This window comes from Peromyscus leucopus, chromosome 16_21, assembly GCF_004664715.2.
Source record: "Peromyscus leucopus breed LL Stock chromosome 16_21, UCI_PerLeu_2.1, whole genome shotgun sequence".
NCBI classification, from domain to species: Eukaryota; Metazoa; Chordata; class Mammalia; order Rodentia; family Cricetidae; genus Peromyscus; species Peromyscus leucopus.
Window position 1 is genome coordinate 45755203 of NC_051084.1, and position 25897 is coordinate 45781099.

The following is a 25897-nucleotide window of genomic DNA, read 5'->3' on the forward strand; positions in this document are numbered from 1 at the left end:
TGTAGGTGCAATGTTTCCAAATTAAAACAGAGACACTTCTGGATAAATGAAAACATGTTTTATTTACAAGTCTATACACTGTGTACACATAAAAATATACAAAACCAAAATAGAAAATATCCAAGTGTTAAAATGTGTACAAACACTTTTAAAATGCGCTTCTTGGAAAAACCTCAAGCCATTAGTTAGTTTGAAGAGAACACGTTTTGTTTTAAAAATTATCATACAAAAAAATTCCCCAAGCCTTTAAAAAAGTTCACTGGTTTCCAGCAGAAAGATCCCATAAGTATTTATCTAGAGCAAAACAGGGTGGGTGTTGTAAACTTAGGTTTTAACACTACTGTTGCATTTGCTTTGTTGAAATCTATTTTCCAGAGAATCAACAAGTGTTTCTTCCCTTAATCTTGTAAAAGCCATGGGCAGTCAACACACTCTTCAAAATTCAGAGCTATATATCAGGCGTCTGACTAAATACAACACTAGGGTAATAGTTCTATGAACTGTACCTTTCAATGTTTTGGTCACAGTTTGTTAATGTGGCCATGGCATGTAGAATGTGTGTGTGTGTGTGTGTGTGTGTGTGTGTGTGTGTGTGTGTGTTCAGGGCAGAAAACTGTTTTATTTTTAGCAGAACATAAAATATTTGCGTCCTTCTCTTAAAAAATTAGTGTTTTAATAATTAAAATTTATTGTAAAGCTTTTATCATAAAGATGAATGAAAAAGATAATACAAAACCAACCATGTGTGTAGATAAGTATATATACAGTGATATAACTATCTACATGCACACTTCTATGCTAAGAATAAGAAATCTATCAGCAGCCTTAATTCTTCAAATGTCACTACCCTAGTCTTGTAGAGAATATACTGAGTTTACTTTGTTATTGAAGGCTTCATTCACTTAACAAAACAAGAACCAGAACTTGCATTTTACTTTCATGAGCTGCTAGAGAAATGCTGCTTACTCACCAAGTGTCTAAACAAAGCCCAAGTGACAGAAATGCAAAATAATCTCACACTGGAAATATCCAGCTTTAAAGAGCGTGCTGAAATGCGGGCATATTTTACCTAAGCAATTCATGTCTAAACAGAGCTGCCTTGATCAGTCACATAGCCATGAAGTAGCATTCCAACTATCAGAAAGCCAGGAACTGAAATGGACAGTGTGATGATACAGGTCTGGAGACTAGTGCACCACGTGTCCTAAGAAAATCTCGGGCAACGTAAGTCACCAGTGCACACCAGAGTCTTTTATCATAGCAAAACTTATGGGAGACGATTTCACAAACAGGGCCCAATTAATCCAGAAAGTATGAGTATGGTCAGCTGGCAACGGGCTGAACTCTGCCCCAGCAGATGTACTAGCTCATAAACATGACAGAGTAAGCCAGGCCTTTTGACATCCAATTCTGAAAACACTAATGACTACTGTAGCACAGCTTTTGCTCAGATGTTATGGTTCCAATGACAGAGGACTACCAGAGAGTCCAGGTTGACTGGCTGAGGGACGAAGAGGTCAAGGCACAAGCAAAGGGCCATTTCTGAAGCAAAGCGACTTGAGCTCAGAGATCAGGGATGAAAAGACACAGCAATGCAGATGTACACAAGCCCCTAACTTGCCTATTAAAGCACATCTTGGATGCCTGCATGCAACTTTTCAGTTGATGACTACTTGTCCTTCCAGAGTCTGCCAGAGAATTAGCTCTGTGAGACGTGGTGGGCATGGTCAGTCACATGGGCCCAGCCCTGATACTCTGAGGAATTGTATATGGTTGAGCATCCTCATATACATTATCTCTTGCCTCCTGTGAGCAGCTAGAGACACAAGTTAGGGAGATTCTGGAAGTGACTGAATTGTTATTCTTGGTCAACACTGGTGTCTTTGCAACAGGAACAACAACAAGAAGCAGAGTGCTGATATTTTCTTGCAATTCAAAGGAATGTGACATCTGTCACACCTGAGGGTAGAGGAAGCAGCACCTGGTGGCTCCTGGTGACACCATGAGGATCTAACCAGAGTCCCTTCACAGAAGAGGTCAGACAGTCCGGGAAGAGCCAGAGCCAGAGAGAAATGAGGTGGCAGGCCAGTTAGTGTTGCTTTTTCACAGCTGCTCTACCTTCACTTCAGGTTAGTAAATGTGGTGTGAAAGTATTTAATCAATGTCTGGCAAAATACTGCCACTTAGGACCCATTTAGTTAATACAAGAAGCGGCCATCACATTAGCCATCACTGTGTGACATTTGCAAGAGGCTAAGCTATTTAAACTTTTAAATACAAGAGTGCCCAGCCAACAGTATATTAATATGGGCACCACATTTTCTGAATGTTTAACAGACTCTGATTCCCAAGAGTCTTTAGGGCCATAATAAATTCAAAAAATTTAATTAAATTTCCTTTATGCTCTGCAGTCTCCTTGTAACCCCTGTAAAACTGAGAGCCGCCTTTTAAAAGTACATGTGTGACAACAGAATGCTATTTAACAACCTTTGAAGTGTTTTGTGGGGCTTTTGAACTTGAATATTTACACTGACCTCAATAAGTTATTCTCTAACCAAATTCTCATGCCACCAAAGGGGATTGTCCGGGATAATAAGTATGCCTGTAAGTGAATCCCCTTCAAGACTATAAAAGGAAACTTAATGGCTGTGAGCATTTAAAATGGCAAAGCCTGGAAGATCTGGAAATATCCAAGGACTCCAGGAGTAAATACGAATCCCATGCATACCAGCATTTCCTCCTCCAGAATTACAGACATGATTAGACATTTCAACATGGAGATAAGACCAAGCTTTTGTGAGACTGCACAGCTGGACCAGGATGAGCTGAAGATGATGCTCAGCTGTGGACTTCAGAATGGGCTCTCAGCAGATGCTGTCATGACTGAAACCCCATCTCTTCTCACTTAACTGCTGCAGCCAGCCACGGGGGATGTCTGTAGCCCTGCTTCAGCTCTGCTGGGGAGAATAACCAAACACAAGCTAGCAGTCTCAGAGAACTATGCTTCCTTAGGAAGCAATCCTTAGAGCATTCCGGAAAAAGTAATCGTGAAACAATTTTTTTTTCCCCTACAAAACTCTGGGAGCCACACATTTTGCAAGGGGGTTTGCATTTAATTAAGCTGCCATTGTCACTGCCAAGAAGTCTTAACTACACCACTGAGAGTCGCTTTGATTTGATATTGAAACAACAGCCTGTTAAATTACAGAATTTTAAAATGCGTCTCTTCACTATCTCCATTGAAAAACAAACAAAAAACCCACGCAAAAGGATGTGTTGGTGACCGACGCTTAGGTTAAAAATCCGAGTACAGCTACACGCTGGGAAGAACCGTTTCTCCTGCCTGTGTATCTGCCATACATGTATTCACCTTGTTAAAACCCATTCTGTGGCTCTACCACACCGTTAACATAAAACATGCCCATGAAAACAAAGTCGGATTCCTAGCCATTTGTCAGCAGAACTGGGGAACAGTCAGAGGACAGGCGGGTCAAGTTTATAATAGCTGAGAAAAGCCTGCAGGAATTGCATACAGCACTGACAGGCGTGCATCCCCTGTAGCTCTGAGTGGGCATTCCAAATTCACTCTTTATAGTTTGGAAGGAACAAGGGTGTCCCCTGGCTGACCTGCAGAGACGCAGCAATTGCCCTGCGTGTTACTGGCTATGTTAGAGCTATGGGGTGCCTTTGCAGGCCAGGAGCATAAAGTGGAATAGCCAGGGCAGGGACACCTGACCAGTCATGACCTTGCAGGCCTGTGTGTGTGCCAAATGTTGCTGGCCAGGTACTGGATGCTGCAGGGAGACAAAGGAGCTGTTCTCTGCTGACAGCAGCGTTTGGCTAGGCTTCTTGGGATGGATGAATTGTATTTTTCTAACATGGCCTTGTTCTCTGTCATAACACTCAGAGAGCACTGGGAAGCAGAGCTTCAAAGCTGTGGTTGAAAATCCTGTGCCTGACAAGATATACGGAAGATATCATATCTGAGTAAGAATTCAGACATTCATCACAGAATCCAGGCTGGCTGCTTAATGAGGAATGCATGTACAAGTGACATGCTAGCTACAGACCTCAATTTTCCTAGATGAAAACAGTGTTATCAGTAGTATCATCCTAACTTGTGGCTGGAACCAACTGTGATAAAGAGTGTCCCTGCTGTAGAGGTTAACATGTTTAGAGGTATCATGCCCATGGGTACACAACTGTTTTCTTTCTATATATCCTGCTTTTGCTTCTTTCTTGGGTAGTTTTAAAGTTCCATTTCTATATTCATAGCAATAATAGTTACCCAATGGCTTAGACTAGAAAGAATTCTCATGGCCACTAAGTTACAGTTAAAGACAACACATTGCCTAAATCTATCTTCAAGTATTCTTTTGTGACTTTGAGGACAACAGTAGTACCTTATTGCACATCAATTCCCAAGAGTTCCATTTTAAGAGTATGTATTGTTGGGGCTGGTTACCGGGCAACGCAGGGCCCGGAAGCCTGGTAGTACCACCTTGCCCTTGTGATGCAAATCTGCTTGGGTGCCCATGTTCAGGCGTTGCACCAGGAGCTTTTCATAAAGCAGCGGATGGTATGCCCCCAGGGTACATGCTGCATCGTAGTACAGCTCGTGGTAGTGGCAAAGCTCTGTCTGCCGGACAGATGGGATGTACTCATACACGTGTACCTCTCTGCACATGGACATCATGATGAGGATTCCTAACAAAGAAGAAATGAAAATACAGTGAGTGAACAGTTCCAAGAAAGGAAGGATTTTTTATTTTTCCTGGGGAGGGTACATGGAGTTGTGGCCACTTACAGGGATGACTGTGGCGAGAGACACATACTTTACATTTGCAGTGTTACAGCCTCCATTATGAAGGGTGGTTAATGGTGGAATGAGTACATAAAGATACAATACTGCACATAATCATTCACTCCTTCAGCTATTACTGCAGACCTACAACTGACTTACCAAGATAAAACTCAACGGAAGGGGGCCTTGCTCCAGTGTGTGACTTATAACGTCTAGGTTACTCTTTTGTGCTACAGTCAACAAGTGTATCCCCAAAGGACTGCTATGTTCTGAAGAAACAAATGCTATAAAATGTGATTATGAAAGTTTATTATAAACGAAATATAAACTGTTCTTCAGACAGTTCTAAAATGGAATCTTACAGTGGAACAGCTCTATACAGGGTGTAGATTTTAAGATTTCTGCTAACAAAATTTTGTTTCCCAGTCACATGTGATGGGGTACACTATGTAGCCTGGACTACTTTGGGTCAGAAGGATTGCTTGAGCCCAGGATTTAGAGAGAAACTTGTACTCTTAGGAGTACAGTGAGTTAGAATACAGGTCTTGTGACAACAATGACAATAAGTTATGATTCTCATGAAGGCTGTCATTGTTGAAGCTGTTTTCAATTTTAAGTGTTTCCAGTAGACAACTACAAAACCTCATCATTAAATGATGTTGCTCTTTGCATAGGGTGGTTTTTCTTTTCTTTTCTTGTCATGTTATTTCTGTTACATTTAGCTTGTTCTGCAGAGGACTGTCATATTTTCCAAGAAATTAGCCATGCTTGGTCCACAAAAATCTAAAACCAAGGCTAGAAGTGTGGAGTGTTTCCCTAGCATGGGAAAAGCCTGAGTTAGTCCCCAGCACCAGAAAACATAACTGATCCCAAATCAAATAAATTCTGCATGAGCTCTGTTGGGGAGTGGAGTGAAGGAATCTTTTGCCAAGGGGGATCTGGAAAAGCTGAAGCTGAAATGGTTTCCTGGTAGGCAAGGCCTAGAGGGGAGAAAAGGGGTGCTGCTCCAGTGAGTACTCTGTCACTCTGTACTGAGAACCCTAGACCACGGCAGGGTTCTGTGATACCAGAGACTCCAGGGGAGGTCAAAGCTTTGTGTGACTCGTCAGTTCCGCTTCTTTCCTTCCCAGGTCTATTAGAGTTCTTTTTTCCGCCACAGCACATGCACTAGCCAGATGCCATCCCTGCTCTGGACCATCCTCAACTAAGTGATGTTGGTAAGGACAATCAATGGAGATTGAAGAGTTGGCACCTGCTACATGACCTTTGGGCACCTATCCACCAGAACATGCAACCCACACCACACTATTCTCTCCATCTGTGTGGCAGTAATGGTTCTGTGAACATTACTTTCCTTGGGTAAAATCACCAATAAGGGATTATCTTCTTTGAATCTGATGTGTCTCCTCCAGGCTCATGCCTTGAATGCCTGTTCCAATGACTGTGGTGTTATTTTGGGGTTGGTGGAATCTGTAGGACATGGGGATTCCCTAGCAGATGGAGGGCAGTAGGGGGCAGGTCTTTATTATAATCAGTCCCTGGTTGGGTACCTTCACGGCCTCATAGTCTGTGGCCACATGAACAGCAAGCAACATGCCCATCTGTCACCACAAACTGACCTACTCCATGATGCCTTTCCCACCATGATGTACAGAAACCCTGCTGAATCTGCGAGGCAGAATAAGTCCTTCCTCCATTGTTTCTGTCAGGTGGTGAGATACAGTGGTACAGTAGGAACCATTACAGGCATTGGTATGATGGGTGAGAAAGTCATCCACACACAGAGGATTAAATTATTTGTTCCTTGTCAAATGAGTACCTCTCTGATTTGCCTGATCTCAGCAGTTGAATTCCCAGCTCCAAAGTCTATGGAGCTGGGATGGTATGAGTTCTCTAGTCTAGCTGTGATTTTACCTCTGCATCACTCACTCTCAGCTACCCAAGGTCACTCATGCTGTGTGGATGTGTCTTCTCCTCAGTGATTAACAGCCAACTGGGAATTTATATTCTAGGGTTCCATACTTATGGATTCAACAGGACATATTCAGAAAAAAAAGTCTGTGTTTAACATATACAGACCCATTTTCTTGTTATTATTGCCTACAGGATAAAGAGTAAAGGCCATTTATATACTATTTCCCTTATATTAGGAATTACAAAAATCTAGAGATGATTAAAATATATAGGGAGATATACAGATTTCATGCCAATAATTTATCATTTTGTACCTAGGACTTGAGTTTTGGTGTCCATAGTATCCTGTAAACTCCCCACAGATACTGAGGGACATTCTTGTAGCTTCAAAAATTTCATTCATACAAAGGTACCTTAGGACCCATCAGCTAGTTACCATAATATAGGTCATTAAAAAAATACTGTTTCTATGCATCAGTAATGCAGCTGTACCCATGAGGACAGGTATCTGTTCTCTGTATCCAAACTGTGCTGTTTATATCTTTGGTTCTTTTCTTATTTTAAAATTATGTGCATGTGTGCACATGTATGTAGGTTTGTGCACTTGAGTCCAAGTGCTTGAAGAGGCTAGAGGTACTGGATTACCTGGAGGTGGAGTTAAAGTGGTTGTGAGCCTCTGGATGTGAGTGCTGGGAATCAAAGCTAGGTCCTCTGGAAAAAAAACAGTACACGTCCTTAATCACTGAACCATCTCTTTAGCCCTATATCTCTTGTTCTTAAACTAAATAGCTTTCCAAAGCCAATGCCATGCTAAGAAGAGAGTGCTGATCACACAGCTGGCCCTGGGCTTCCCAGTAAAGTAGCAGCTCCCAAACCTGACAATGAAAAAGAACTATTCAGGCAACTGATCAGGCAGTTACTGGAAGTCATCTCCATGCCCAGACCCTGGGCTTCCTTTGGTTTGTGTGTGGGGCAAACTCTGAATCTTTAACAGGCATTCCTAGGCTAACTGTAGGAAATGCCCAATTTAAAAAAAAAAAAAAAAATCTGGCCAGTCACAGACCAGAGCATCAGTATAACACAATAAGGAAGGATTATTAAAGAAATGATACTGAGCCTATGGCAGACCTGTACACTATTCAAGATGGAGTAAATGATGATGCTCCTGGCACAGTGATCTGCTGGTCATGCTTTAAGGCTCAAGCTGGTCTAAGACACAGCTCTTTGAAGAATGGCCATGAAGGTTCTCTGAGCTCTCCCAGTAGAAAAGCAAAAACCTGTGTGCTGGCAGCTAGACCAGATCTGAACAGATGCCCCACCCAAGTAGGAATGACTATAGGTGCTTTTTGTAGATGTTCCTGCTGTTGTTTTAGTCAGGGAGAAGAGATCAAACAGACCACTTTTGTTAGAGTATTCTGGAGAAAACTTCACTCCTGTTGCTAGCTGGCTGCTATTCCTATCTCTGTTAAATGTGGAGTATATATTTTTTCCTAAGCCTAGGCAAAAAGTTATGCTTTTAATATAGTAGGCTGTATATGCATTTTCTTATATAAATTCTTTGTATCTTCAAACAACTTCAAGACTCCCAGACATAGAAAAACTGGTTTTTCCAAAAGTGCCCAAACTAAAGGTTGATGGAGGCTATGCCAGCGCAGGGATCTGTCCTGAGTTACCTGCACAAAGCCTTCTGAATTCTGCCTATAGACAGAGACTTAATGACAATGCTTTCCCATTCCATTCTGCATTCTCATGTGAACTTGTGGCTTCCTGGAACTATGAACCTGGCCAGAGTGCCCTAAAGTTCAAGTAATAATCAATCTGCCCACAGTGTTTATGTGGTAGCCAGCTGAAGTATGGATATCATAACTGGTGTGGAAGTACCTTCAAAGAGAAAGAAGTAAATATTAGTTTACCAGGTACATGGGAAAGGTGGGCTGGGAGACTTAATGTCCTAAAGAAAGATTATTCCTTAATAATTTAATCATTTAGAAATCATCACAAGTAATTATTTGGCATATACATACTTTGTCTTTTTACTTTCTTAAGGCTATTGTTAATATATAAATTTAGATTCTAGACTCTGACACAAGATAAATACTGAAAATCATCGTAACATGTTTAAATTTATATACCATATACCTAAGTTACTAGTACACAGCAATAAACAAAAACCTGAAGAATATGCTTCTTTAGAGTTTGCAGAAGGAACTAATGAGACATCAGTGATGGAAGATTGTGACAGCTCTCCATGGTTTAGATCATGTGTGTGAGAACAGGGCATGTGGGAATAGGGACTGTAGAGAGGTAGAGCAGGACTTAAGGGCAGAGTCATTTGAGTGCCGTTGGAGACCACTTCAATGAGTAGCCAACTTTATAAGGGTAGGTACTATGAAAATCACTAGGGCTTTAGAGAAATGCCTTTGAATAAATGAAAGAACTCATACTTACATGCAAAGATGGGGCTAAGCCCATTTTTAGGATGACTTGGGAAAGTGTCTCAATATTATGCTGAGAAAAATATTTGACTTCCACTGGAGAACCTCTTGGGCAGGGCTGTGACGACTTGAGCTTCTATAACTAATGTCAGAGCTACAGCACTGGGCTCCCTTGTCCTCCGACTGACTTAGTAAGCTACAGTGTTGGAGTCTCACACACCTCTACAGTTGATGACTCACGAGGGAACCGACAGGATCTAGCACACATCTCCACTACATCACAGCATAGGATGCATGTAAAAATCAGCAAAAGAGAAGCTCAGGGAAAGCCAGACACAAACTTCTGTCACCTTCTTCCAGGAAGTCACACAGGACACTCTTCACTCCTCCAGCAGTGAGTGTGATACCTGCTGAGGACTGAAGGCATCCCCCTGAAATTCATCCCTTGAGATCCTCACTCTCAGGTTGGCGGTGATGGAGTGATTAGGTGAGCATGTTGCAAAGGTTGAGTGCTCATTGAGGGCAATGAGTGGTGACTTATGGATCTATCCCTATATCATGTGCATACACAGCAAGAAGGCAAGAAGGGAGCCAGCCCTCTTCAGGACATGAACTATCCAGAACCTGCATCTTGAGCTTCTGTCTTTGAACTATGAGGGTCCTACTTGCTGCTGCTCAAGCTATAGAGACTGTGTTATTTCTGTTACAGTAAGCTGAGCTGATGAAGGCAGCATCACATATGGAATGCTAACCAGGGAAGCGTGTCAGATGCTTGGCATTTTGGGGTTGGTTGGAAGTGGGTCACAGTAGGTCTCTGCTTGGCATGTTCCAAAATTTCAAACTCTCAAGAAGAAAGCAGGAGTTACACATGACCCGCACAAGCTCACAGGCTCAATGAGTAGCATTCTAGGTGTAGAGGGGTAGAAACCTATTCTAAGACCAAGTTCCTAAGTAGTAGCCAAGGGGCAAACTCACAAACAGGCCTGAGAATGAGCAGCCACACCTTCTTGGACAGTTTTTGTGTACAGATAACATAGATGCTAAATTCAAATATCATTTTGTAAACATTTCCCTACAGTAGACTGACATAGGAAATTTATATCTGGTTATGCTAAAAATGTTAATTTATCTTATTTTTAATTTCTGCTGAGAATTACATAAATTAAAAACAATTGAAAAGAAAAAAAACAAATCCCAAACCCAAGTTTCCCTAGTTTAGCCAGTACTACATAATTCTGTAGCTACTAACTTTGAAAAATTACTTAAAGAATGTTTCTGTTAAATAATCTTGTTTACGGACTACCAAATTTTAACTGCTTTTGTAACTAACAGAAGTCTTGCTCCTTTCAACTTGGAGCTGGACTTCTGAAAGACAGACAAGTACCTAAGTGTTTTTGATGTATTTCCCTAATCAAAGCTAATCAAATAGGCATGTAACCAGCTCCTTAAAATCCTTAAACAAAATTCAACTCAAGACTTTTTATACAGCCAAGTTTTTTTTTTTTTTTTTCCAGAAAACTCCTTATGAGGGATTCATTTGAACAGACAAAGTTATCAGTATGTTCTGGGAAGTTATGACTCAAGAGGTATCCATTTGCCAAACTGTATGTTTTTGAATATTGTATACAGCAATGGAATTATCAAACCAATTAAAAAGCATCTCAATTGGTCTTAATAAAATGGCATGTTATATGACTCAGCATGATAAGCAGATGGATAATTATTTGCTTTGAAAGCTAAACCAAAGAAAGTTGACCCTTTGTTCATATTATATTAAGCTCTGAATGAATAGTGTTATTTATACAGCCCCACGGGTGTGCACACAATCATGATACACCATGGGAGTCAGGCAGCCTCATGGGCACGAAACACTATAGGAATCAGGCAGCCTTGTGGACATGCATACATACACGTGACACACTGTTGGAGTCAGAAAGTGCCATGGCCCATGCATATATATATGATATACTGTAGAAGTCAGGCAGCCCTGTGGGCATGAATGCAAGCATGGTACACTCTGGGTCTCAGGTAACCACTTAATATGAGCAGAATTTGATTCAACAAAAATTATGCTGCTTTCACCTGGCAAAATATTTAACATTGGCAAATTCTTGGTATAAATATCTTTCCATTGAATAGCAAAATGAGCTATTAATATGAAACAGCAAATTGGTAAGTAACAGTAAAAATCTAAGTCACTTTTAATAAACACTTGGTCATGTGGAGTCAATTAGGAATTTCGGAGTAAGCCCAACAAGACAAGGAAGACACAGCCTAGATGGGTGGTGAGAGCGTGAAAAGACTTGGGGCATTGAAACATGCCGTGCTAATGGAAATCCTGCAGCTGCTTTTCGACTCTTTCCATACACTTGATCATCGGATGGGACACTTAATAGGCATACTTCTGATTTCTTTAAGAGAATAAGTGACTTTTAAAGTGAATTTACAGAAAATATCTGTGGTTAAAAGTTGCTGGAAATGTGAACTTACATCATAAGAGACTAATTTAAGAGGCATCTACCATATCAACGAATATAACACATGCAACAATAATATTTGAAAGCCAATTTTAGTTCATTTATTTTATGTCATTTGATTCATTATTTATTGAAAAATACAAAAAGTTATGGTACATTTTATACCATCACCAATAAAGACTTAATTGGCTTATTATTTTTGTATTAATGTTCTCATTTTGAACAGTATATTGGAAAGCTGGATCTTGAAGTTCAATATAAAATGGAAAAAAGGAAGTTATAACTTATTTTCAAGCATGTAATTCTTGTGTATGTATTAAATAGCCTGAAATTATAGTGTATGCCTCTGTGAATTCTAGAAGTATTACTTACAATATCATCAGTAAAGGTTGCCTTTGATAAATGGATGGAGTGTTGGTGGTTTATATTATGAAAAAAATTAGCAGTAGGTTATTACTGTGAATTTTAGAAGTATTACTTTCAATATCAGCAGTAGAGGTTGCCTTTGAAAAATGGATGGAGTTTTGGTGGTTTACAAAAAAATTGGCAGTAGCACATTACAAAACAGCTCAGTGTCTAGTATGCTAGACTCCTGATCGTAAGTTGCCCACTAAGATCAGGGAGGTTGGCTTTTCTGGATTGCTTGGACACTTTCTGTGTACTAGCAGTAGTGAGCCAGGCTTAATGACTCACCGAGTATATCCACCCTCCATGAAGCAGTTAACCTCATGTGGGCAAAAGAGAAACTGTAGGAGTCCAAGGAAAGAATTCTCTACTCAGTTAAGCTGCAGCAGAATTAATGACCTCACTGCATCAAGCTCCAAGATGCAATCGCTAGTATCTAACTAGGGATGAAAGAGAGAAAAGGCAATAGATTAAAACACTGTCCAAAGAAATGGGTCGTTTGGGATCATCTAAATGATCCTGCTGTATCAGCTTAATTTATAGTATTGTGTGGCTCAGCAGGTGTAAGAGTCGTGTGCTGCTTCTCTGGGGAGTCAGGACTCACTTTACATCTCCAGAGCATCTTCTAGGGTAGTGTACTCCGTGGACAGATGTAGACTCTGATTAGAAATGGAACCAGGTGACTGATGAAAGTGAGTTATGTTTGCTCAGGATGGTCACCTAACCATAAGGCTTGGGACTTAAGGAAGTAGTTCAAAGAAAGGAAAATTTATGTCACATATTGAATACATTTGTAATATGTATTAGTACATGGTTAGAGCAATGGCTCTTTGACGTAATTGCTCCATGATACTGAAACAACAAAAATTCTCAGCAATAAAAAAATAAAACAGGCAACAACTATGGTATGTAACTAACTCTATGGCCTTTTGAACATCACAGGAAAGGAAAGGCTACTTTCACCTTGATTAGGCCCTTAATGAGGGGGCAATCTATTTCCAGATGGGAGTGTGGTATTACTTCACCTGGAGCACAACAGTAGATGAGGCACGGCAGAGTCAGAGCTAAGCATCACTAGTATTGAGTGGTTATTGCACTTAGCCACATGAAAACTTCATTACAAAGATTTTGTTTTGTGTATAGAAAATTGGAGGTTAGAGCTAGTAAATTAGGGCCCTGATTTTATTCTGCTCTCTGCAGAATTCAAGGTCTTAACCACAAAGCGACCCAGAAGGAGGTAAGTATCCTGCAGGAGATACATGTTATACTGATGGGCGATCCAGGAGTTGAGAGACCTAGTCCCACCCACTCATTCTCCGAGTAAGTATTGAATGTGTGCTTGGGCTGTGGGAGCCCACTGGGGGCACACTTGTCACACTAAGACCTGGATGTGGTAGAGACATGAGCTGGTATCAAATAAAATCAGAAGGTGGTGGTAGGAAGGGTGAGGAGAATTATTTGGTGTTTTCAAAATGCTTGAACATTTAGTTAATAATGTTATTTATTTCCTTTTATAGAATCTCTAAAGTTACAGGAGATTCTTAAAAAAAAAAAAAGCTGCCAATTACACCTGCAATTTCAACACTCAGGAGGCTGACACAGGAGAATTTCCACATTTGAGGTCAGCCTGGACCACACGTCAAGCCCTTACCCGAACCTGTTGCCAAGCAAAGCTAATGAAACCAGGAAGCACTATTTTCTTTAAGATTTGGTGAAAATGTTAGGCTTACATCTATCTGAGAACAAATAATAGCTCCAAGCTTCTTTTGACTTACATACTCATGAAATGGATTTTTGAAAAAATTGTATTTTGGGTTCAGTGAGACTATTTAGTGGATAAAGGTACCTGGCATCAAACCTGATAAATTTGAGTCCCAGGACCCATATGCTGGAAGGACAAAACCAACTCATGCAAATTGTCCTTTGACTTCCACATGTGTGGTGTAGAATATGCACATACACACACACACACACACACACACCTTCAGAAGTCAGGTTTTTCACTTATTTTTAAGTAATGACCACGCCTCCAAGTCAAAATATATCCCGAATTATTTAGAAATGTTTTGAAAGATGATTTTCAGTTATTAATATGTAATTTGAGTTAATTTTCAATGTTTAAATGCAATAAATATTCACATTTTAAATAATGATTCTTCAAAATATTTTGACAGGCAGGTTGTTAATTTGTAACATGGATTTGATGTTTAAAATGCAGAAAACATGATTTTAAAGTACTCACCCAGAATTTTAGAGGACTAACAACATTATAAATACAAAAAGTTTAATAAGTATCTTATTAATATAAATAAATACAGTGAAAGTATAGTTTAATTCACTTAATATGAATATGTATTTACATTAATCATTATAATTCTTTGCACATGTCTTCTAGTTCATTTATTATTACTATATAGAGATTTATTCTTTTTATTTCAATGTACATGTGTTTGTCTGAGTAGGAGCCTGTGGATGCCAGAAGAGGTCATCAGATCTCCTGGAACTGAAGTTACAGACAGTTGTGTGCTGTTTGTCATGAGGGTGCTGAGAATGGAGGCCAGGTCCTCTGCGAGAGTAACAGGTTCCCTTAACTGCTGACCCATCTCTCTAGCCCCGTTATCATTATTTTAAAAGGACAATAATAAATCCTTAGCTTTGATAAACTCTACTTACATGAACTGCAAACCCCTGAAAGAGATAATTGCCCAACACTCAGGTGTGGAGAGGCTGTAGAGTGTTTTCTTAAGTAACTAAAGAGGCCCCATTGTTTCCAACAATACCATAATGTGCTCAGTTGTAAAGGAAACATTTTTGTTCCAAACTGATCCTACTGGAGAAGCTGATTATGAGAACGTGCATTCTAAAGCATGGAGGAAATGGCTTAAATCCCTCACTGGGATCCAGCCCCAGTGTTGACATGGCTCTGGATGCACCAGGCAGCCTGCACAGGAGCAGATCTTCTGGGCATCTCTTCCCTCTAACACTCTGCTGTCATTGAACTACCTGCCCCCTGTTGTGTAGACCAACCTAACAGACTCCCTTCTGAAATGGACGTACATTCCATTGGATCTCTGTTTTTCTGGAGGATCCTGTCATTTGTGGATCCTTTATATTTTATAGGCACATGGAACAATGTGTATGAAAGCCAAAGAGAGACTAGGGGAAGGAAGGAGACAAACCATGGACAAGAATGGGGACATGAATTGGGGAGTACAAGCGGGAGGAGTGTGATCAAAACACAAGGAAACATTATGTACAAGGAATATGGACCAACACAAACAGTCAAATATACAGATGTTTATGTTTGGCTTTGCTTTGTTCATTTGTGAGTTCAAGAAAGGAACACAAGAATACAAATGCAGTTAATAGCTAGTAGGGCCAGAATGTAAGATTTAATGCTACACCATTTCAAAACATGAAGATGCATATCATATTTTGAAGAACCCTGTATTATTTAGAGTAAATATAAATAAAAAGCAATTATTCTACTTTTATTTGGTGTTTTCAAAATGCTTGAACATAATTAAGTGATAAGCAGGAGAGTGGGTTGGAATTCTGGGTCCCCTCACGGCATCCAAGTCTATCACCTTATTGATATATCTATCCGTACAGAACCTACAAACTAGGCTTTTACAGTTCTCTGCAACTTTGATTCTTTCTATGAGGCTGAGAGTGGGGATCTGAGACTACAAGAAATGGAAATTCCAACCTCCTCCCCTCACTCAGAAATCTTCGGTTTAAAAGGCTGCTGCAGCTAGCCTCCAAGCTGGCTCTCAATGTTCCTGCCTGCCAGTCATGCCTCTGACCCCTCTCTCACAGCAAGAGTACTGACTTGTGTAACAGAAAGAATATAGCTAGTCTGATAGCCTGCTAGAAATGGGCGATTACTGCCTCTGCAGAGACTGTGGGCCAGCATAACCCAGCCCATCTGTGCCCGGATGACTGACTTGCATTGGTCTGGAAGGTTATACACACTAATCATTCTTTTCAGTTGCTGAATTTTGCTCTGCAGACGTGGATTACCAATATAGGAAACTCATGGGAGATGTGAGGCATGCTAAACTTTGAGAGTCTGTGAGCAAAAATGTATTCACTCATCAAATATTGTCATTCCTTCAATATCTGGGGAACTGGACCCAGGGCCCCATGCACATACCCAAATCCAAGCATGTTCAAGCCACTTATAAGACATTACAGCATTCCATATACCTTTGCACATTTTCCTGTGTGCTTTATGTACCCCTAGATGACTTACAATACCTAAAACAACATACATGCTATATAAATAGTTGATAGTGTTTGGGGAACAAAGGCAAGAGAAAAGGTCTGCACATATTCAGAAAAGATGTAACTAAAAAATACTTTCAGTTAGTGGCTATTTGAATCTGTGGGTGTGGAGCCCAGATGTATGAGGTCTCTCATTTGTGCAAACTCCTCTGCATGTGTAACACAGGACATGTCTGTTGCATGAGCAAGCACCCATGAAACTACTCCTTATAGATGGATAGCAGTTAGTGAAGGAAGTGATTCTCTCGGCTTCACCGGGCAGAGCACCAGACAGGAATACAGGGCAAGGTGAAGAAGACCCTGCTTTGGGCTATCTCTGATTGAGGACCTCCTAGCTGATGAGCTTCCAGGCACAGTGATGAGTGTATACTGAAACATTCTAACCCTCATTGCCCCTCTGAAGCAGGTTTTGTTTCGGAGCTGATGTTAGGGTTTGAAGCACCTAGAGATAAGAGTCACTGAGTAACCAAGTCAACACTTCAGCAGGACTTTAGAGCAGGAAAAAGGCACTTGAAGCATACTTTTGATCACAGCAACAAAACAGTCCACCTCACCGATTTCGCAGTTCTCCTGGGAGAGAGTCTGAGAGTTGGCTGACATCATTCCACATCTATTTGAGAGCATCTGATAACTGAACAGATCAACCGCATCCCATCCAGATGGAAGAAGAAGTACAAAGACTACAACAGTATGGGGATGCCCAGAGGGCACTGGGAAAGGTTACCCAGGTTGCTGCCACCACCCATCGTGGTGTGAATCTCACATCCTTCAGGAAGAGGTGAGGCGTAGAGGCAGAAAGTAAGCCTACTGAAGCAGATGCCCTCTATTGCAGCTGGATCTTCCACCACACAGCACGGAGTGCCTGGTGGGAACCCAATGTTTTCTTATCAATTTGCTGCATCACAGTTTCTTTTCATTGGCCAAACTCAGCCGTGCTCTCCGACATGGCCCTGTGACAGTGGGAAGACTCCCTATTAGTGCTGTCTAATATGGTAGCCACCAGGAGGATACCACAACTGAGCACTTGAAATCGGGCTGGTCGGCCTCAGAAGCAGATGTTATTTGCTATTTAATTAGGATTAATTGAAATTTAAATAGTCCTGTGGCTAACAGATGCTACACTGAACAAAGGCACAGCTAGGAAACAACAGTTGCAGCTGGCCAGCCATCTACCCTACTTCGCCCTCTGGAAGACTTTATGACTGCATCTCATTGGAGGATGCAGAGGACCAAGGGAACAAGCAACTTGAGGTCCAATGCCTTCAAGCTGCAGAGAAGAATGCAAACGCAAACCTAGGTATCTCCAGCCCCATTGGTTGCAACGCCAATGAACTCGAGTTCACTTCCTGCACAGAAAGATACAGAGACATCACTGGGCCTTTGAGAACTCCACATCCACAAGCAACAGCCCCGAGGAGAGCTGCCCATGTGGCCTGAGCTCCCTCTTCAAACTGGGAATTACTTTTCATGGCTATAACCATTTGACTGGACCTTTCAAATTTCAAATCTCTAAGAGTTATGTTTGATTCCACCCCCAACTGTCTTTTTTTTTTTTTTTAATTCTTGCCTTGATCAAATATGGTGATGTTATGAAAACAGACTTTATTAAACTTGGCCTCTTATGCTATCTAATCACTATCCTAACACAAATTTACTCTTTGCTGAAAACTGGATTAAATTTCCTTTCCTAAATCAACAAGACTTTAGAAAACTACAAAAGATAAAGAATTGGGGATTTCAAATGAAATTGTCAGAGGCATGACTTTAAAAGTAGTCACACTAAGGTTTTAATATAAAATATTTCATATCACTGTGATGATATAACCCACTCCAAAAGCTTCAAGCCTCACGTGAGGATACTGTGTCCTTAATTTAAATGAAGCCACTGTTGTCTCTACAAATCTTCCCTCTACTGATGGAGATACTCTGTGCAGCCCAAGGAATACTGTAAATGTCCTGAACTTAGGGTGATAACAAACCCAATACCCTTGGTTCAGTTACAGCCTCTCATATCCCTAGGGCATTCAAGACATGCCTTCAAATGCCCTATATAGGTAACAGAAAATAAATGGGGTGAAAAGTCTCAACACAGATGAAGAAATGGAGAATGGAGTAAAACCATACATTTTGAGTATCAAAACATGGCTGAAAAACACAATACAAGCCACATACAACTAATTCCCAACTTTCAGACACACCTACCAATGAACCCAGAAGATGGTGGGTTGGGCTGGATTTTCTCCCTTGTGTTCTCCTGGATAATGTCCCAAAGCTGCCATATGAATTTGGGGTGAAGGATGTAAAATGGCTGAGTTGGGTGTCTCCGGCGATGCTGGATATAGGGAGTGAAAAGGTTGTAATCCGGCTTCTTATACCACTGAAACAAAACAAAAAGAATTCAAATTGAGTGCAGGTCAAGCTGTGAAAAGGAGACAGTGCTATGCATGTTCCGGGGGACTTAGAGGAGAGTGGGCCAGTCTAGAACTGGAGAGAGGGGAAGTGTCCAGTCACGGAAGGAAGTACAAAGAGAGACCATTGTTCTGGTCCTGGCAGGAATAATGCTTTATCTTTTAATTATTTCTTTTATTTTTGATACTACAATGACATAATTTCCCCCTTCCCTTTCCTCCCTCCAGTCTCTCCCAATGACGATTTATTCATGATAAAGTAAGACCTGGGGCTAGATAAGAGGCGGCAGGCATTTTCTGCAAAAGGTCAGAGAGTAAAGACCTGAGAGGCTCTGGGCCAGAGGTCTCCCTGGGCAGCATGGAAACTGTCACAGCAGTGGAGGCTGACAGGCATACTGTGTTCTGCTCCAGCTTTATGGAGAGAACTGTGGCAAGGTTTGGCTCACACTGTAGTATGCTGGGCTCCTGGTACTCAAGCAGTGTGTTTCGAAAGCAGATTTTCCAAATGTCTACCCACATTCATCTTAAGAAGGCTGTACGCTCCCTGGGTTTGGTAAACCGAGTCATGGACACTTACTCCTTCAGCCAACAGCACCTCCAACTAGCATGACTATCATCCCTTTTACTAAGCCCTGTAAAAAGAAATGAGCTCACTGGCTTTTCATACAAAGTTCCATGCAACAGGGCTAGTTTCTTCCTGGGGAAGGTAACAGTTTGCCCTGAGTTTAAAATGATACAACTTGCTTGTATTTGGTGGTTATTCCATAAAATTTAACCCATTCAGAAAGAGCCAATGAGAATCATCCTTAAGAAAGTCAGAGACAGTCTTTATGTAAACAATGATGAACAATTTCGATTTGTTTTTGCCAACCACACCAAGTTTATTTCCAAAGCCCTTATTACCATCCTATCTCTTTGGAATAACTGCCAGTTTGATTAGCCTAATTTCCGGTGTAACTACAACTTTCTCAGCCTTTATATTTGCTGTGCTTTCTCTATTTCTCAGAGAAAAAGTACCATAGCAGAAGGCAGCTATGTTATTCTAAATGGTATCGAAAGATATGATACACATATGAGTTAGTGTCCATTACTGACCTGCTCTTGTGCGTAATTAATCAGGGGCACTGTCTAACCCATGGTCCAGGGCATCAAGAAAACACTTACCAGGTTAAGGTTAGCAGAATAAGGAGCTGGGTCCCAGGCCACCAGGATAACATCTTTATATAAAGAGCTGTCAATGAAGTGATGGCTGGGGTTGGCTAGAATCTGTAAGCACACAAGGGGGAAAATGCTCCTTATGACTAGTGTTTTCTTCTTCAAAATTATGTTTTTAAAACAAGTCACAATTGAAAAGTGGAATGAGAGCAAGGCTCAGCTTTTATACTTTCCTTTAGGGGAGGGAGTGAGGCTGGTATCACATGACAAAGCACTTGAAGTATATTTAAAGACTTTTTTTTTAAAATAAATAAAACAAAAATGAACCCACAAACCCCTCCATTTTTATCAGGGCTGCACCAAAACCAGTGCTCTGGATGCCATCCCTTCCAAGATGAAACTCCCTAGCTAATTCAGACTTCCAGCCTCCTCATTACCTTTGATACGTGACAGGAGACAGGTGTAGGTAAGGAACAGCTAGAATTGAGTTAGGAGGTGTCAGCTGCTGTCTCTCCTCACAGGTCCTATCTGATTCTGGATGGATCCATCAATTTCACCTGCCATCCATCTTTTTAAAAAGCTATCAAGCACAGGCATTAAGACCAACCACTGACAAATGGAAGCTCATAAAACTGAAAAGCTTCTGTACAGCAAATGACACCATCACTTGAGTAAAGCATTGGCCTAAAGAATGGGAAAAAAACCTTTACCAGTTATACATCTGACAGAAGGTTGATGTCTAGAACATACAAAGAACTAACTAACTAACTAACTAACTAACTAACTAACTAAATAAATAAATAAATAAAACACGTAATACCATGAAAACAAACAATCCAATTAAAAATTAGGGCATGGAACTAAACAGATTTCTCAAAAGAAGAAATACAAATGGCTGAGAACATTTTTAAAAAATGTTCAACATCCTTAGTGATAAGAGAAATGCAAGTTAAAATTATTATTATTATTATTATTATTATTTTTTTTTTTTGGTTTTTCGAGACAGGGTTTCTCTGTGTAGCTTTGCGCCTTTCCTGGAACTCACTTGGTAGTCCAGGCTGGCCTCGAACTCACAGAGATCCGCCTGGCTCTGCCTCCTGAGTGCTGGGATTAAAGGCGTGCGCCACCACCGCCCGGCAAAATTATTTTGAGCTTTCATCTTAACCCAGTCAGAACAGCTCAAATATCATTTTAAAAAGACAACAAAGGTAAGTATGACTGTGGGCAGATGGGAAATCTTATCAATTGCTGATGGGATTGCAAATGGATACAGCCATTATGAAAATCAGTATGGAGCTTCCACAATAGGCTAGACATAGATCTAGTCTTTAATTCATCTAATGTACCTGGGCATATATCCTAGGACTCTATCCTACTACAGAGATACATGGTCAAGCCTGTTCGTTGCAGCTCTATTCACAGGACAGGAAAATGAAACAGCCTAGATGTCTCTCAACTGATGAGTAATGAAAATACAGTACACATACACAATGGTTTATTATTCAGATGTTAAGAAAAAAATGAAATTTGTAAGTAAATGGCTAGAGCTGGAAATAATCATTCAGAGTGAGGTACTGAGAGCCAGAAAGACAAACATTGCAGGTTTTCTCTCACATATGAGTGCTAGCTTTGAATCATCAGATAGGATTTTGAAACTGGAGTGTGTAAGAAGTCAGAAACCCAGTAACAGATCATGGGAGATGGGTGAGAAAACATAGATGGCATGAAAGGGATATGGGGAAAAATGGAGCAAGAAGGATTAAGTGAGGTGGAGGATAGGAAGGCAGGGCATAGAATGAAGTGTGTGTAGGGGATAACTAGATGAGATCCTTTTAAAAAAGTTTTATGGAAACCTACTACTGCAGAAGCTTCCATATATATATATTTGTGTGTGTGTGTGTGTGTGTGTGTGTGTGTGTGTGTGTGCGCGCGCGCGTATGTATAAAAAGAGTTTAAATAGAGCTACCCTCCGAGGGAGGGAGGCAATGCTTCTCCCAGATACCACAGGCTATCAAAAAAGAAGCCAAGTACAAATGAGTTACCTCTTTGGGATTTTTTGATCAGTGTGGCTCCATAGACCCTCAAACATTATAGGTTATAGCCACTGCACTTGGTTACCCTCTAGAAACTGATAGTGAGACCCTACTAACTGAAGATACCACATACTTTTGTCATTAAGACTTGAAGAAATCAACCTGGCAATCATTGGAGGTTTCATCCCTAGCTTTCATAGCGCTCTGAGGTGCTATGTTACTGCAGGTGAAACTATCATCAGTCTCAACCAGATGTGAAGCCTGGAAGCCATAGTCATGACTGGCCCAGCATGATGTGCCTACTAGAATAGTGGCATGAAAATTATGGGAATAACAACCCATTTTCTCTCTGGATTTCAGGCCTACTCTATAAAATGGAACCCATGTCTGGTATAATTAGTGGGGTCATTAAATTATAATAGGTAGGCCCTGGGGGTGGGGAATCTACTACTACTCTGCTAAATAGCATCATTCTGACTCCTAACGACTTGGGGTTATACCCATAGACTCATGTATCTTTCACTCCTGATCAGAGAGGCTTCTTTTTGCAGTAGATGGTGATTAAGGCAGAGAACTATGACTGGTCAATATGCAGAGAATACAAGACTTCAGAAAGCCCAGCATTAAAGGATACATCTTCTTCCTAGGTTCCGGGACCATTGAGAAAGAGTGGGTGGAAAGAGTGTAAGAGCCAGACATGGTGGATGTCTACACTGAAACAGAGTTTTTCGGATACAACAGCACAGTTGCTCATTTCAACAGACAGTTGCTGTGGGATGGTCTGTATGTCAAATTGCTGTGATTGGTCAATAAATAAAACACTGATTGGCCAGTGGCCAGGCAGGAAGTGGGTGGGACAAGGAGAGAGGAGGATTCTGGGAAGCGGAAGGCTGAGGCGGGGAGACGCTGCGAGCCGCCGCCATGACCAGCAGCATGTGAAGACGCCAGTAAGCCACCAGCCACGTGGCAAGGTATAGATTTATGGAAATGGATTAATTTAAGATAAAAGAACAGTTAGCAAGAAGTCTGCCACGGCCATACAGTTTGTAAGCAATATAAGTCTCTGTGTTTACTTGGTTGGGTCTGAGCGGCTGTGGGACTGGCGGGTGACAAAGATTTGTCCTGACTGTGGGCAAGGCCGGAAAACTCTAGCTATAGACAGTAGTTGTGACAGCATGCACAAAATTAAGCCAGACAAAATTCCAGCATAAGGAAGGGTGGTAGACATGAGGAGCTATTAGCAATTGATGGTTTCTGAGAAGAGACAGTCAGCTATTTTCAGGGATATAGCTTCTGAAAGGCTACTAAGGCTCCAGAAGATGGCCCTATGTCCACGCGCATCCAGGCCGTGGAATTTGTAGTTTATAAATCAAAACAAGATAATGCATGAAATTGGGAGGGAATAGTGGTGGGAGTGATAAGGAAAGAATTGGAGGGGAGGGAACTGGAGGGTGGGCTTGGTCTAAACACATTTCATGCACGTTTAAGATTCTCAATCAATTAAAAAAATTTACCATTATGAAGATGCACTTTTTTCATCACATTTTAATGCTTTTGAAATGAGGATGCATCTTACAGGATGCATGTATTTTAATTTGGTGGGGGTTTATCACTTTCTGAGAAATTACTAAATAAAATGTAGCTCTTACCGCCAGTGACATCTATGAATTAAGAAAATATGGTAATTGTTTTTACTTTGCTGCAGGCTGCCTGGTGCAGTGAACGATGCAGGGCGTTAATAGCTTGCCATGCAAGCAGTTCGCCATAAATCACATATCATCTCATTTTTTTCTACATATTTTGGAAATTAGAAATTGTGCCTTGTTCTGAGAATAATTTTTTTCCATAAATTTGAAAGACATTTTTATTAAGGACATGAAGAAAAGAGGTATTTCCATTTCCCATTAAGCAACTTCTTTTCATTTTTCAAATTTCCAAGTCAAAACCTGAAGTTTCAAAGATATCCTGAAAACTCTCATGTTTCATGTGTTTCTTTTCCCTTTATTGCCATGATTTCTTCTGTAATTAATAGCCTTTTGCAGTTCACAAACTGAATCATAGTCTATGACAGTGGTTCTCAATGTGTGGGTCACAAACCCTTTGCTACAATTCTTACTCCAAATTTGCCATTCATAACAGTAGCAAACTTACAGTTATGAAGTAGCAATGAAAATAATTTTGTGGTTGAGGGTCACCACAGCATGAGGAATTGTATTAAAAGGTCACTGCTTTAGGAAGATTGAGAATCACTGATCTATGATAACAAAAAGAGATATACACAAATAAAAATCATTTCTCTATGCTTAATCTGAGTTTTCTTTTGATCTCACTCATTTCTTCCTATTGAAATTGCATCTAAATTCCCTCTGTATTTTTCTTCACCAATTCTTCATGCTTAAAAGACCCAAAGAAATAACAAGATACTGAGGTTATAGCTAACCATATTTCTGTTCACTCATCTAGTTAAATGATTTGCCTACAAAATGTACTGGTGAAAACACTCCATCCATCTTACCTGGGAGTTAATGATGCGTACTGTGGTTTTATTTCCGACATCTTTCTCAAAGCCACGTGTAGGGGCAGAATTAAATCTCAAAACTGCATCATGAGAATCTAAGGGCACATAAGTGACATTTTTTTCTCTGTGAAATCACATAATCTAGGAAAAAAAGCATTAAAACAAATCTTGCAATATCTGAAACTTAGAAACCACTAATAAAGTTCATATACACATATGCAGAGTTTTAGATAATTTGCTGCTGATTTAGCATATTTTAGATAATTTGCTAGGGAGAATAACTTGGAATCTCAAGAGTGACATAGCACCAAGGCACACCAGTCCACACCAGGTCACAGATATTTATAAATGTGACCCTAAGTTGTGCTGCCTAGTAACTGTGAATCCTTCTTTTCCTAAGTACACTCTATGATGGTCACTACTGGCAAAGTCACCTAACATTGATATATTTCCTGGGATATGTCCTCTAGCTTCTTGATAAGTTACTGTATGTCTATACCTATACATACATAAAGCCAACTGATTACAGGTGACCCCGTTTTACCCACGTTGCATTTAGATGCATGTTATTTTTTATATTGTGTATATATGTCACACTTTGTGTAATTATTCCCCTTAAGTTTCAAAACATATGGAAGTTGGATTAAAGGAGCAGTTAAAGGTGCTGGGAGCCTGGAGGCAGCTCATTTGGGGCTTCCTAGTCTGTAGAGCTGAGGTCACTAGGTCACCCATGGTAAGAACTGCATCTAATCTTGCTCTCTTCTCTCACAGACAAAACCTACAGCCCTTGAATCTGCTTTATCACCTTTTAGTGAAGGTTTAGGTTTAAAAGGAAACAGTCTCAGTTTCCATGAAGCCTCATCTCCCACTGGGGATGCCAGGGAGTCCCTGAATTCAGAGAAACTACCAGTGTCACCAGTGGCCAGGGCTTTTGTGCAAACAGTAAGGGGATTTCTATGGTCACCTTTAGCTTTAAGAATCCTGTGCTTGGGGGCTGCAGAGATAGCTCAGTGGTTAACAGCACCAGCTGCTCTTGCAGAGGATTTGAGATCAATTCTCGGCACCCACATGGTAGCTCACAATTGCCTGTTAACTCCAGCTCTGGGGGATCCAGCATCCCCTTCTGTCCTCTGTGAGTACTGCACTCACATGCACAGACACACAGACACTCACATTAAAAACAAACAAACAAACAAACAAACAAACAAACAAACGACTCCTATGTACCTTCCAAGTTTAATTTGCAGCAAGTACAGTGACTGGCAGTGTGAATGAAGGGCAAACTCATGGGTTTCTGACATGGCTAGGAGTCACTAGGACACATCCATGCTGTACTTACTGTGACCATAGTCCACACAAAGCCTTGTGACAGCCTGCTTTATAAAAGAGGGTTCTGCTATTCCTTTCTCAGAGTCTTTACCACACTCCTTAAAGAGTAAAAGCCACTGGGCATGGCCCACT

The 25897-nt window shown here is 40.7% G+C and overlaps 1 protein-coding gene across 3 annotated transcripts in view; it reads right to left on the reverse strand.

The window, feature by feature from the left end:
• Positions 1-627: 627 nt before the first annotated feature.
• The window catches only part of St6gal2 (ST6 beta-galactoside alpha-2,6-sialyltransferase 2), a 72327-nt gene continuing 47057 nt past the window's right edge, over positions 628-25897 (reverse strand). For all 3 annotated transcript variants that reach the window (XM_028865822.2, XM_028865823.2, XM_028865820.2), the window contains exons 3-6: positions 24434-24531; positions 19895-19996; positions 18525-18699; positions 628-4707 (exon numbers count right to left, since the gene is read on the reverse strand). In XM_028865822.2, the coding sequence (XP_028721655.1) occupies positions 4436-4707; positions 18525-18699; positions 19895-19996; positions 24434-24531 (647 nt within the window). In that variant the 3' untranslated portion in view covers positions 628-4435. The remainder of the gene's footprint in view (positions 4708-18524; positions 18700-19894; positions 19997-24433; positions 24532-25897) is intronic.